This window comes from Calonectris borealis, chromosome 1 (genome assembly GCF_964195595.1).
Source record: "Calonectris borealis chromosome 1, bCalBor7.hap1.2, whole genome shotgun sequence".
NCBI classification, from domain to species: Eukaryota; Metazoa; Chordata; class Aves; order Procellariiformes; family Procellariidae; genus Calonectris; species Calonectris borealis.
This window is the reverse complement of record NC_134312.1, coordinates 191,661,463-191,676,438: the sequence shown is the minus strand read 5'-3', so window position 1 is coordinate 191,676,438 and position 14,976 is coordinate 191,661,463. Positions and strand designations below refer to the sequence as shown.

Genomic DNA, 14,976 nt, shown 5'->3' with positions numbered 1-14,976 from the left:
TCCCTTGCCAGATTTAATTCTATGAGGGCTTTAGCTTTCCTAACCTGATCCCTGGCTGCTCGGACAGTTTCTCTGTATTCCTCCCAGGCTACCTGTCCTTGCTTCCACCCTCTGTAGGGCTTCCTTTTTGTGTTTCAGTGTGTCCAGGAGCTCCTTGTTCACCCATGCAGGCCTCCTGGTGTTTTTGCTTGACTTCCTCTTTGTTGGGATGCATGGCTCCTGAGCTTGGAGGAGGTGATCCTTGAATATTAACCAGCTTTCTTGGGGCCCTCTTCCCTCCAGGGCTTTGTTCCATGACACTCTACCAAGCAGATCCCTGAAGAGGCCAAAGTCTGCTCTCCTGAAGTCCAGGGTAGTGAGCTTGCTGTGCGCCCTCCTCGGTGCCCTAAGGATCTTGAACTCCACCATTTCATGGTCACTGCAGCCAAGGCTGCCCTTGAGCTTTGCATTCCCCACCAGCCCTTCCTTGTTGGTGAGAACAAGGTCCAGCATAGCACCTCTCCGTGTTGGCTCCTCTACATCTTGGAGAAGGAAGTTATCATCAACACATTCCAGGAACCTCCTAGATTACTTATGCCCCGCCTTGTTTTCCCTCCAGATATCGGGGTTGAAGTCTCCCATGAGGACCAGGGCTTGTGAACGTGAGGCTGCTCCTATCTGTGTGTAGAGGGCCTCTTCCACTCGGTCTTCTTGGTCGGGTGGCCTGTAGCAGACCCCACCGTAATGTCACCTGTCCCTGCCCTCCTTTTAATCCTGACTCATAAGCTTTCGGTCGGCTGCTCATCCATGCCCAGGCGGAGCTCCAGGCACTCCAGCGGGTCATTGATATAGAGGGCGACACCCCCTCCTCATCTCCTCTGCCTGTCCTTCCTAAAGAGCCTGTATCCTTCCATTCCAACACTCCAGTCATAGGAGCCATCCCACCACGTCTCCGTGATGCCGATAAGATCATAGCTCTGCAGGCGTGCGCATGTCTCTAATTCCTCTTGTTTATTCCCCATGCTGCGTGCATTTGCATAGAGGCATTTAAGTTGGGCCCCCGATAAAGCTGTCTTACTGGCTGGAGTGGCTGGAATTCCTTTGTGCTGCTCTTCAGGCACTCTCCTGCTGACCTGTGATCCTTCTCCAGGCTCTGGGCATCTATTGCTAGATATCTGTATATCTCAGGAGAGCTTTTGGAGCCAGGGAGCTTGGAAAAAGGTCACAACTTCTTATTTGAAGGCATCAGTAAAGATTGGCTGTGAGCCGTTTTTCGCTTTCTACGCCTAATTAGAATTTCTAGCACCTTTTAGCTCTAAAACAAACAAACAGACAACACCACCGAACTGTGTGGGGCATTTCTAATTTCCATTATCAGAGTTTCTTTTTCACAGTAAAAGTTGCAATTCATCTATTCTTCAAATAAGCAGTAGAAATGAAGGATATGCATTTAATACCATTTACTTTCTTCAAACGTTTTACAAATATGGGAACAGACTGAAAAAATATCTTTAAGGTTATATGTAAGTAGGTTATTGAAGTGGAGTTAGAATGGCATATTTAATAAGAGAAACATTTTTCATAGGAAAAAAGAACTCTCTAAGACAGTTAAATTCTCCAAGTTGAAATATTAAGATTTCCCTCCTGATTTAAAAAGAAAAGTGTGTTTTTCTAAACAATTTTAGGAAGTAAAAAGGTGAAATCTTAAAATATCCGACATGGAAGTCTTACATTTTACTAGAGTTTGATATATTATAAATTTTTGCTTTTCTTTAGGATTGGAAGAAAAATAAATGAAATGTGGGGTAGTTATCTGTAAAAACGAAGTAATAATGTATATAAATATCTTTCCAAGACTACTCAAACAAAAAAAATCATTGCTGCTGCTGTGACTGGATTTATTGATTAGGTTTCTCTGCAAAGTGAAGATTATACTAAGAATGTAAAATACATTTATGAGTTTTTTTCGTATGAAGATAATTAAAGTAAAATTGATAGCTGTAATTTCATTGTCTATTGTTCTTTCAGTTAACTTTTTTCAAATACATGTTTATCAGTATTGAATTTAAAATCATTACTGATTATGATTTAGTTTCAGTTTTATTTTCCTTGTGAAAGACTGTCTCTTTCTCTTGTTTATTATAAAACTGCCATGCTATTGTCAACATTTTCAATAAGAGTTGGATGATTTTTATCACATATTTTCAAAGAACTATAGCAAAACAAAATGATACAGCAATTTTTAAGATTAGAGCTTTAGTATTCTTAATTTTTGGTGCTGTTGAATTTACAAATACAAAAAAAATTAGGTTCCTCTGTTAGGCAGGCATGAAAGAATTATCTGTATTTTTTTATTGTATCGTTGTAATATGGAAGATGTAAATGGATAAAATAATTATGCTGTATGTATTTGTGTTTTTCCTTGTTTGTTGATCACTCTCCTTCTTATTTCTGTTTTTTCTTATTTGTGTTTCTAGACCCTTTAACCCCGGAGCTTGTTCTATTTAATATTCTCATGCACATTTTATAAATACCTTATGCTTAAAATTTCAGATTGAAGCTCATTTAGATACACTCATAAATGAACAGGCTTCCTACGTGTTAACAAGAGCTGGTCTAAGTTACATATATAACTCTGTGCAGCAACACAAACCGGAACAGGTAAGCTTATATAATGTACATGTTGAGGAGGTACTGCATACTTGCCAACTAGAAGAAGTTTGGCACTAATATTTTTGCAAATTAAGCTTCCTCTGAAAGCAAAAGCTCAGTAATATCTGTTGTTTTTTCACACGGGACCAGGACTATTAGACAAAAGCACCTTGCAACTATAGATTTCCCCTACACTGTATGTTCAGCAAGCCTAGCAGGTTTGGTATGCAACAGTCCTTCTGTGCAGCTTATCTGTGTACCATCAACAGGCTCCATACACCACAGACATCCTGTACATTCTCAGAATAACTGTATAGGTAGTTTAGTATGCCTCAGAAAGTGTCAGAGTCAAGCTGGCTTTAAAACACAAGTACTGAGTCTGTATACCACTTCCATGACACCTGGAACATATTGGACCTACAGTGCATGTAGCATTCAGGTTTCTTCCATTGCATGCTATAGCACCATACATGGGGTGGATAGATACCCTGCATGCATTAGATAATTACTGCTTTTTTCTTCTGTGGAAAATTGGCAGATGAGTTTAGTAGTAATTGAAATAATTTCTTCCTTTGTCCTTATTCATTGCTCTAGCTATTCTAGCACCAAGGCGGTGAGATTGGAAAAGTGAAAACTTGAGATTTCTTAGAGTGAGCTGAAAACTGGAATTCAGAGCTCACGCTCTTCCTTTTTTGTGAACTACGGTTGTTATGTGATAGGTGTTAATACAGCCCCTCTTTCCTTCGGCTGTGCCTATGTCCTTTTGTGATCTTCTGTGAAGGTGAAGAACAGTGTTTTCTGGAGAAAGCAGAAGTCTTTTGGAGAGCTTTATGTTGTTTCTTCAGCCAATAATTTTGCATAAAGTGCCCAAACGCAACAGATTTTTATGTATAAAGATGAATAAATAAATGTATAAATAATCTAATTAATAACTCAGTTTGGTTTCCTATTCATGAGCCTATCTCCTGTTCTGAAACAAATTTCAAATCGACCAGGGCAGATTGTTAATGGAATGTAGCAATTTTCGATTATATCTGTCCAGCTCCCTGGCTGCAGAGATGACGTTGTACTGGATTTGCTGGGGGGTTAGGCAGCATGTATACATTGTAATGCCATATCAGCACAGAAGATTTACTGGGAAGCAGGCTTGAGTTTGGCATGGTCCCGGAACAGATGAACAGAGGGAAGTTGTCCTCTGTAATTCTGTAACAGCAAGGGTATGTGGCCAGTTTGCAGTTCAGTTTTTATCCTACACCTTGTGGAAGGCTTTTTTGGGGGTTTATCATTTAATGGTGAAGAAGGAAGAAAAGGACTTGAAAGGACATACTAAAAACGCAGTATTCCGAGTTTTTAATTTAAGAGAGCTGTAGAATACAAATTAACTGTTACAACATTTCAGTATTGATATGATGATTCATATTGTATCTTGTAGATCTTGTAGCAGGACCAAATAACAATTTAGTACTGAACTGGTTGTAGAATTTATTATTTCTTATCTTTTTCCATATGCTAGTATGACCTTTTTTGTTCCCCCCCCCCGTTGACTGCTGATTCTTAGGGTCCTCTTTCAAATTTGCCAAGTATGGATTCTGTGTCCCTGAAGGTTGCAATGGTAAGTGTTTTACAATTTCGTATTATGTTGGTGGTACTGTGACATGGGAAAGAATACTATTAATTATGTGATGTAGTAGATATTCATCTTACCAGTCATACTCTTTAGGAATAGCTAAATTACATGTGTGGGAATACTTTCTTCATTTGTAGTAATTTGACCACTGGAAGTAATAAATACGTAAATTATTTATGAATGAGTAGTAATAGAATATTAGTTTCTAAGCCTTGAGAAACAGAACTTTACTTACAAGAATGCAATCCCATGAGTCATCATAAATTGCTAAAAGCAAATACTTAGCTCTAATTAGTTTTAATCACCAAAGTTTCTTTTTTGCCTGTATGCTTTGAAATACAGGTTCTGCTATCATTTATAATTTTAGTCCTAAGGCTTTGATTTTATGCAAATAGTTCAGCCAAACTCAGAAGTTAGGTGCTGGGCATATGTCACAGTTATATTTTTTAAGTTGAAAGCTACAATATATTTTAAAACAAATTATAAGCTGATATTTTTTCTTAGAGTGTGTGAGGGCTATTTTGCATAGAGATAGCAATATCACAGTTCAGTAGGTAATAATATATGATCTGTCACTCTTCTTGCTTAGCCAACTTTAGCTTTATTCTGAAAGTTTAACTGTAAATAAGGCCTGCTTATCCAGCAGTACATGTATAACCCCACGAAAAAAAGGTCTTTTAAAATAATTTTTTTTTAAAAAAAGGTTTTTTAAAAAATTGGATGTTGAATCCATCCTAATTGTCAGTGTAGCCTGTTTTCCTCTGTTCAAGTTTTAAACCAGTGATTCCCAAGTTGGTTGGATGAACAGAGCTCTGGCACAAAGCACTCAGTGATTTACTCAGATCAGCATGCATTCTTATCAATATTTATAAATTTTGCATTTAAAATATCTTCTATTTATCATGGTCTTTTAGACCAACAAGGAATTTAAAGACTGCAGCTTGGGGACCATCTCTTTAAATTATATATATGTAACTCTGTTATCTATAGCAGTATATAATAATTTCACTTGAATAGTTAGAGAAGAATCCAACTGTTTTATTTTCTTCATTGTTTTGTTTAATGTCTGCTTGTGTGAACACACTTTAACCAGAATAGAACCCAGTATGCTGAAATCAAACCCACATAAATCCCACCTATCAACCTAATCTGTTGGCTTCCCAGGATTTAAACCATCCGGAGGGAGTACTTGCAGGCAGATTCACTGCCTCCCAACTTAACCTGAAAGTTCCCTAGTTGCCAGCCTTTTAGTTGTTCATATTACTTACAAATGCTGTTCTAGTAAAGTCCTTACCTCTCTCTCAGCTAAAGCTCCCTTGCTTTCCAAACAAGGGCAGATAACCCCAAAAAGTTAGTTCCTGAGAACTGAGTGACTTCATTAGTCATTTGTGCCCACTTTTTGCACGTTTAAATGATGGATGGATGTGGATTTTAGGGTTTACCATCTTGAGAAGATTTATCCAGTGTTCAGGAAGGTTGCCATCATTAGATAAAGTTGCCTAGGGCCTTGCCTGAGTGTGTAATTCCAAGGATGGAGATTATACAGCTTTTCGGGGTAACCAGTTCACTGTTTGATGACACTTTTCTGGGTAACCTGCAGTGTTTGATGACCCTTGTGGTGAGAATTTTTCCTCTTACTATCTAATCAGAATTTTCCTTAGTGTAATATGTGTCCAGTATTCCTCTTGTTTTCACCTGTGAGAAGACCTGGTTCCATCTGTAGTCACCTGTTTTATCATAGAACCATAGAATGGTTTAGGTTGGAAGGGACCTTTAAAGATCATCTAGTCCAACCCCCCTGCCATGGGCAGGGACATCTTTCACTAGATCAGCTTGCTCAAAGACCCATCCAACCTGGCCTTGAACACTTCCAGGGATGGGGCATCCACAACTTCTCTGATAGATAGTTGAAGAGAGCAGTAATGTTTTTTATTGGTGTCTTCCTCTCCAAACCACTAGAATCAAAGCACCACAATTTTTTTCGCTATATTATATGGGGGAGGAGAAGTAGGCCTAGAAGCAGTTCAGGGAGCCTGAACTAGGTCCATTGCTCTTGTTTTTCCCAACGTAAGTGCTCATTAGATTATTAAGCAGTGACTCCCTGCCAAAAACTAAAAAGAAACATACAACATACCTAACTTGGACAGACTACATTTCTGTCTGGAGGCTACTATATCCCCTCTGCACTGAATAGACTAGGTCTCATATTCAGAGGTGCATGCATATGTGCACCAGCTGCATAGGAAACTTAGATGGATAATTAATGGAAGCTGGATTCTCATTATTTGCCCCTCCACCCATACTCCTCAGAGTCAGAAACTTAAAATTTTGGTGACAGAGGTGCTAAAGTTAGACATTTGGTTTGGACTATTAAGTTCTACCTTAAACATTTGTATATTATGTTAGGCTCTATATTAAATATATAAAAAGAGAAAATTTTATCAAATAAGAAGGTGCCATTTTAATGTAATCACTTTTCAGAGATCTGTGTTTTTACCTAGTTTCATATAACAGCAAGTTCTTAATACGTTGATCTCATATTCTCCTTTCCCCCCCCCCGACCCCTAGGCTCAGTTTGATCGCTATCTGTCTGCTCCAGATAGTTTGTTAATGTCCCAGCTGAATTTTCTTCTGAGTGCCACTGTGAAGTAAGTACCTTACCTTTGAATTTCTATTATGCCTGCACAATGATCAGAAAGATTAGTTTGATTAGGTTTAGTGGATCATGATGAGAATTCAAGTTACCAGCTGTGATCATATTTGTATTGTTCTTCAGGTCACAATTCAGTTTTGTTCTGACTCCCTTCTTTTTGAACAAGCAGTGAGGAATATGTAATTCTGTAACTTTCTGAAGTAGTTACTCTTGATTTAACGGACACCATCAAAATGAATTACATTCATCTATTTTGAACATGTTCCGCTGTGTCGGCAGTCTTTTGTCAACTTAGTTGTAAATTTTTTTAGAACTATTTTGTAAGCATTCCAAAGACAGATGAAATATGTAATTCTCCACTCAAGATTTCTTTTATCCCCACTGCTCCGTCAGGTCTAGAATTTTCAACTTTGTTATCTTCTGCTGCAGAGTATTGGCATTCTGTCTCAATGAATATTGTGCTGAGATTACCTTACTTTTCACTTAATATGATTTTTTATAGTGATTTCTTCTTTGAAGTGTGGAAGTGAGAACTTTATTATTTATCTCTTCTCTTGTTTTTTTAATATAACTGAACCCTAAGGCTAGGGAAAGTGCCACGAATTTCTTTCAAATTAAATGTGAACCATATGAAGACATTTTGTAGTACTTAAACTCAGAGAATTACATGCTGCACTCATCAAAAACTTTTCTTGACATCATTTTTCACACTTCTGTGAAGAATGCAGGTTACAGAATATACCAGAAATTGAGACAAGCATATCACATTTTATGTAATGCAACAATATTTGGAGTCTCATTACTAGTACCTGTCCTCAGTGGGATTGTATTACAGCACCTTGCAATTAAAAAAATGACATATGTAAAGGGAAAAATATTTATTGTTGGGAATTTATTAGAATAGAATAGAATAGTTCAGTTGGAAGAGATCTACAATGATCAGCTAGTCCAATTGTCAGGTTCTCCGGCTGTATTGCTCGGGTTCTCCTCATCCAAAGACTTCCAGTTTCATGCCATACACCTGGTGCATGGCTTGGCACAGGAGGTGTTGGTGCTTTTCAGTAGTTCGTTGGCTCTCTCTGCTAGGGTTACCGTTCCCACAGCTCAGCCAGCAGAGCGGACCCTGTTGTGCGAGAGCTGTTCTGCTCCAGTACAGATGAAACAGGGTAGCTTCAGCAGTCGTGTCAGTGAAGCATTGCAACTTCTGCTTCTAGGCGTCAAGCTATTAAACCTGTATTTTAGCTCTTGGATTTTTTTTTAATGTAGGTCTATTTAAAAATCATAATAACAGTAAATGTATTTTGAAAGCCTCAATTTTTCACTGCTAACACAGAAGCAATTTTTCAGAAGTAGACTTTATGCTACTATAGAGACTCAGGCACAGTGAAATTACTTTTGACTTAATCATTTCTTCTATCAGATGAACCAAGATAAACCGGTCATGTATGCACTCTTAGCCTTATCCCATTGATAAGTTTTTTAAACCTCTCTTAGCACAATTTAAGCCAAATTCATGTTATCTTGCAACAGTGGGCAGCTGAGAGGTGAGAGGGGAGCCTGTGTGAGGATGATTGCTGTAGCTGCTACAGCTCAGCTAACATGCAGGAGTTCATTAACCTGCTATATAACTCAATGATATAGGTCAGGTTCTGCTCAGAATTTAAAAAAAATAAAAAAATCTGTTAGCCCGTTAGCCTTCAAACATGTAGCTTTAAACACAAGAAATCCTTTTTAAGTTAAGATACCTATTTATGGAGATGCATGCTTGTAGAATCATGGTCTTAATAGTCAATATTTTCTGTAGTAAATAAACCTTAAAAATTCAAAATTTTCTCAAAATTCAACCAAAAAATTTAACCAGTACTATAATTTTAATCTCTGGCTATAGTAGTTGAGATTTTCAAGTTTGTTTTGCAGACGTTTGATGTCAATTTTGAAGACATCTTGAAATCACATAATTGTGATCCATTGTTCCAACAGTTGAGCAGGAACCCCAGAGTTCTTTGGTTCTCAAAATCAGACCACATGCTTTTGACAAGGGACCAGTGTATTATATACTCCCTGGCAGTATCGTTTAAGCTTTACAGCTATGAAGAACATTCCGTCCAACATTTGCCAGTACATGCTCTTGTCTTTCAAATTCCTTTGCTCATTTAAAAAGTTTTAAGCTATTTATTTATGTGGTTGTTGGTCTTGAAAAGCTCTTTTCATTTGTGTTGGATCACAGAAACTGAATGCTGGAATTACTATTTTTAGAAAGTGCTGCCATTTGTGTTGGTGATAAAGTGTATCATGTTGTTATGGCAACTGAAATCCTAATGTACTGATTAATGACACTGACATTATTTGATGGAAAGACTCATTTGATGCTGTTCAGTCCTCTGGAATATTTTAATGAACTTTTTCTTTTAATTTAGTATTATTTGGTGCAATACAATTAGTTTTATACAAATTCTCTGTGCAATACTTTCTTAAAAGATTGTCGTGTTATGGTAGCTTGGTGATCCCAGACTGTGATCAGAGATAGTTGTTTTACCTGAACCTTGAGTATATTTCCCTTATAATAGTGTTTCTAGATTTGATATTACAAGGCCAGTCTTTTTTTCAGGTATTCTAATCATCTAGTAATACTGGCAGTTGATCCTGAATATTGAAAAACCAGATACTGTCCATCAGAATAAAATGCAGGTTTTGTCTCTTAGTCTTCTTTCTCATAGCTTCCGTTTCTTAATATTTCCTGAAAAGACGAAGTTCTATGCACTTGGTCTTTGAGATTTCTTTAACTTGTCAGTTCCCAACGGTTGGTGAATTCAGTCCTGATTTTAGTGGATGCAGTTTTGGTGTCTCTGTTCCTTTGCTGCGTATTATAGCAGGGCTGAATCTGGATTCATGGTTACCTTGGTTTCCTCAGCTTCTCCTGGTGTTCCCCTTGCATGGGTTTGGCTGTAAAATAGTTATAACTACTGTTTCTGATAGACAAAAATGCATCTGCAACAGTAAACTCATCACCGCGGTGATTGAAGTAAACTGATTCAATGGGCAATGTAAAATAAAAATATTAGTTTGTCTTCAAAAAATATTAAACTTCCCAGTTAAATTTAGCATCCAGTCTCTGTGCATTGTTACTCATTTAGATCCAGAAAAATAACAGGACACAGGCTTCATAGTGTTGTTGGTAAAAGGCTGCAACAAGTTTTAAATCTCTGACCATTATCACTTTCAGCTCTTCCTTTTTGACCGATTATGGAATCAGGTGCTGTCAAGATAAAGCAAATAGGATATATTTGCCGATAGATGAAAAAAAAGTGGGTATTTACAAAGGACAGTGAGAAGCCACAGGAGGTAGAAGGTAGATCATAAGATTATCAGTCTTTTAAAAGATGCAGGGGAGTGCAGGTGAAACACTAATGTGTGCAAATTAAATCCTTCTACTATTTTTTTTTATGATTGCAGAAATAAAGAAGCTAATTTCTTGGTTATCAGGATCATGTATGTGAGTTTATCTATGTACAATACAATGAGATGAATAAGCCTTCTTTTGTTTTAAAACTTTAAGCTGTTTTCACAGTTGAAGTAAAAGGGCTTTTTAATGTAACTGACACGGATTTTTAATGTGTATTTTTAGCATATATCTTTAATTCCTTGTAATTCCTTTAGTGTATATCTTTAATTCCTTTAATTCCAAGGAATTAAAGATACAGTTATATTCCCTACGATTTGCAAATTATGTTTCCGTTTTGTTTTTTAGAGAGCAGATAATAAAACAGTCAACAGAACTGGTCTGCAGAGCTTACAGTGAGTTATATGCAGCTGTGATGGATCCTTCAAATGAATATAAGGATCCAGAAACCATACTACACAGATCTCCTCATCAAGTTCAAGCACTTCTTTCATAGTGTTGCTTCCCCCAGATTTATCAGAATCCGTAATTCTGTATTCGTTGAGTATTTGCATCGAGTTATTCTTCTGTTTTGAATTGTGATGTGTAACTGTATAGCTAAAATACGTAGGAATGCGGTTTTGTTTAATCTGCTTGGCAGAAGTCTAGTCTTTCCTGTGTCTTTGAATACCTTCTATAGGCCAGAAAATAGAATTTAGATTAAAAATTACTTTAATGTATTCCTCTAATGGAAATGGACCTTGACAATATGCAATCTCTTTGAAAAGGGAGAAAAAAGCTTTTTCCTCTCTGTACATAATCCTTTCAACTAGAGGTTGAACTAGTGTCTTTTACGACCTCACCAATATTTTTATTTGCTCTTTTCCCTGTTCTTTCACTTTTTTTCTCAGCCTATCATCAGTAAGCGCTGATAACTGTAATTTTAATACAACTGATATACTTTGAATGTCTCAAGTGCATCACTTTTACAGCTCATAAATCATTTCAGCATATTTGATGCTGTTTTTCAAATCCTGTTGATTAAATCTTTGAGGCAAAATTTGTGTGCTTTTTTAGAATCCATTATTGTTGTTGCTAGTTCTGGTATTTTCTGTAAGAAAAAGAAATATTTGAACTACATGCATGTACATAACCTGGAACTTAATGTTTTAAGTTATTTGTATAATTTTGTTTTACTGGAAGGATTTTGTTTTAGTGCAATCATTGTGTAGGAATCCTTATATCAGTTGAAACTTGTTGATCTCTTAAGACTGGGACCAGCAACAATGTAGGCTAGGAAAATGGTTTGCACAGCAGTATGGCCATTCCTCCTTCACATGTACAAGTTTCTTGTTTTGCCTTTTTTTAAGTACAGAAAAAGCCCATCTGCTCTAGTACAAGCATTTATTCAGTTAATAATCCACCAAGAGATTTTTGTGGTTTACATGTCTGCAGTGATGCTCCTAAAATTTATAGTTAAGTTCACCTGTGGCAGCCACAGGTAGTCCTGGGAAGTATGTGGGAGAGCGGGGTGTGTAGTTGTTCTAGGCTGATGCGTAGAAAGCCATGAATGAAGGTTTCATTTCTTTCCTCCTTCAGTGCAAAGCTGAACCTGCTCTGTTTAGAAACCCTGATTATATAGAGAGTTACGATCTAGGGGGACCTTTGCTTCCAGTAAAAGAGGAAAATAGGTAAGTAGGACACTTGTTCTCTGTTGGGCCTTAAGATAATTTTCTGCAAGTTCCTTAAGCTTATTCTTCTTTTAGAAAAGCCTTGTTACAGAGAAACCTTCAGGAAATAAAAAATTAGTAAAAGGAATTTGGGGTGTTTTGGGGTGGTTTGGTTTTTTTAAAAGGATAATTTAAGATAACTCTTTCATGGGAAGCGTTTAACTTTTTTTTCCTCTTTGTTGTTGTATGGGTGCCACAGAGTTATTACAGTTGCCTGAGTTTACACTCATGTTAGATGTGGCTTATTTATATACATCAAGGGGGAGATGAGCAGTCATTCATATTGAATAACTTACCTGTTTTATTTTTATCAGTAATAATATTCCCCATATGAAATATATACTTAGTGGCAGCCAAGTCTGCAGTTTAGTGTATGCTTGCAAAAGAGCAAGAAATAGAGAAGAGCAGCAGCAATACATTTTAGTCTCTCGGAAAACTCATTGCACAAGATATACCCAGTGTGCTCAGAAAGCAGCTTCCTTGGTAATACCACAATAAAGCAATAGCTCCTTTTCCAAATGGGCATAATTTGTTGGTATAATAGAAAAAGATTTGAAAGTGTGAGTGTCCCTGGAGTTCTTGGATCAGGCGTAAATTCTTCTGTAAATGTGAATGTTAGATTTATTCTGTTTAAAAACTCCAGACCTGCAGACGAAAAATTCTAGAACCTTAGCAAAGCTCTAATGGAAAATTACACTCTTTTACTAGGTAAGGCACTTTAAATTACTCAGATTTTGCATTACCATAGTATACATTCAGAAGGCTGTTAATTGTTGTTTAATAATGTTAATATTGCTTAATATGCCTATAATTATTATCTAATATATGAAAATTACATCAGTTGTGAAAGGATTATAGATTAGCTTGTTATTAGATTAACATACTCATAAGAGTGAACTTTTTCCTGAAACTACACTCAACCTCAGTCTCCAATAATCAGTCAGTAGTTTGCATGAGGATTAGTAAGAAGTTGCTTCCTATCTTTAGTCCATGTAGAGACTTATCCATGATTTTATCTTCTCTTAGTAAAAATGCAAAAGCTATAAAAGTTGTATACAAAAATTAAAGTCAATCACTAATTTTGGTGTGTGCAATTAAATAAAATGACAAAGGGTCAAAAATGAGAAAGGACATCAATAAAAGCATTTGATTTACTGACTTCTGTCTTCCATGTTGTTATTTCCTCTTGCTTGCCTTCCTAAGAGGAGGAAGGAAAAGGTGATTAGATTTTGACCTGCCTTTTCTAGCTTGGCATTTCTGACCCTTTTATTTTACAAATTCCCAGGATTTCCACACCGCGAGCTGTGAAGCTGCAGTCCTCTAATTGCTCAGTTAGATGGATGACCTATAAGCGTTGCGGTAAATGGAATCATTCTGGGTGTCGGTAATGGGTCCGTATTCAGACCAGTTACTGCAGGTCTGGCTTGAGCATCGCAGTGCGTGAAGAGATGCCCACCTGGCTGGGCTGAGTTAGTCAGCGCTTCTGCTGTTGGTCCTTAAACGCGTTGTATGGAGGGCCATGCCGTCGAAGAGCGAGTCTGTTATTCTGTGCTGGGCAGCAATGCGCTTGGGAAAACTGGGTGGAGAGAGTGTTTGAATACTGGCTACAGTAGGCTGCGCTCTCGGCATTGACACTCTGACAACCCAGTTCCGAGAACAGATGCATAAAAGGCTTCTTTTTGCATCGTCGTCTGATGCAAAGAGCACTTTCATGGGAAGTGGGAGAGCTGGGTTCTGGGCCAAAGGAGTTTGGAATCGACATCTCCCGCCTTCCTGAAGAGCATGCAAACCCTTGGCTGTTGTGTAATATGAGATGGGGCGGCTCTGTTTCTTCTCGTTTGAATTTAGCAGCTGTGCATAAATCAATGCAAAATATGGGGGGCGTGATACGGAATAAGCAAGGAGCAGTTTGGCCCTGTGGCATGTATGTGAGGGCCCTCCTGAGGACTCCAAGCTCTAGATCTTCTACTGGAGGGACCATATCTTTGACCTCCAATACATGAGTCCCTGAAACAGAACCAGGATCCCAGGACTTTATCACCCACAGAATATCCAGCAAACAGCAAGATACAGAGTTGAGTTTGGGTTGGACCCAAGGTGGTTCATCCGCACTGGTGACAGTGCCTCTGTGTTCAATCCTATGTGTACAATTTTCTCCTTCCCTCTTTATAAACATACACACTGCTATGGAAATAAAATATAAAAGTTGTTTTAATTATAGCAAGCCCACAGCAGCCCAGCCACAGTGATTTTTTGTTTTCTACTGTAGGAAAATAGAAGCTTAAGAAGGTTTAGAAAGGTGATAATACATTTGTTTTGCAGCATTTCCGAGTGCTCCTTCCTATTCTCTGAGATTTATGACTATAGCCCTGCATTTTGTCTGTTAATAGACTCAGCTGTAATTATTTTTATTAAAATTTTTGAAGTATGTGTTGGAGGAAAATACTTTCAGAACCGCTAAACTTTTCCATTCATTTAAAGAATTCTATCTGTTCTTTGATCCCTTTTCTTGCCTTGCTGAGTCACTTTGCAGGCAACCCAGGGGGTGGGAAGCTTATAAAATTTTGAAAATTAAACGAAGGGGTTAGACCTATTTCCATGAGTAAAACACACCCTCCAGAAGCAACACAGACATGGGTGTGGGTTTGTTTGAAATCCACTGCCACCTGCTTTTGAGGGAAAATGCAGAAAAAGAGACATTTGCTTATGACGAGGGCAGCCGTGCAAAACAGCCATGGTAGGGTTAGATGCTGTAAATTGATGTTAAATTGGTGTTATGTTTGAATAGCTTGGAGAATTTTCAAAATGCAGATTAGAAGAAACTGGCTGTGGAAGTAAAAGGTATGTCTTATAACTGAACTCCCTCACATATTGGATTTACTTGTTAAAGGTTTCCAGGACCTCTACATCTTTTCCCCACCACCCTTAAGCACTTCGCAAACTAAACTTCAAGACA

The 14,976-nt window shown here is 37.6% G+C and overlaps 1 protein-coding gene across 3 annotated transcripts in view; it reads left to right on the top strand.

Moving 5' to 3' along the window:
• COG6 (component of oligomeric golgi complex 6) overlaps nucleotides 1–13,178 on the top strand; it is a 61,888-nt gene extending 48,710 nt beyond the window's left edge. The window contains exons 16-19 of one of the 3 annotated variants that reach the window (XM_075139723.1): nucleotides 2,533–2,640; nucleotides 4,190–4,243; nucleotides 6,827–6,906; nucleotides 10,660–13,178. In XM_075139723.1, coding sequence (XP_074995824.1) covers nucleotides 2,533–2,640; nucleotides 4,190–4,243; nucleotides 6,827–6,906; nucleotides 10,660–10,807 — 390 coding nt within the window. In that variant the 3' untranslated portion in view covers nucleotides 10,808–13,178. The remainder of the gene's footprint in view (nucleotides 1–2,532; nucleotides 2,641–4,189; nucleotides 4,244–6,826; nucleotides 6,907–10,659) is intronic. The other 2 variants (XM_075139724.1, XM_075139725.1) reach the window with 2 other exon arrangements.
• The last annotated feature ends 1,798 nt before the right edge of the window (nucleotides 13,179–14,976 follow it).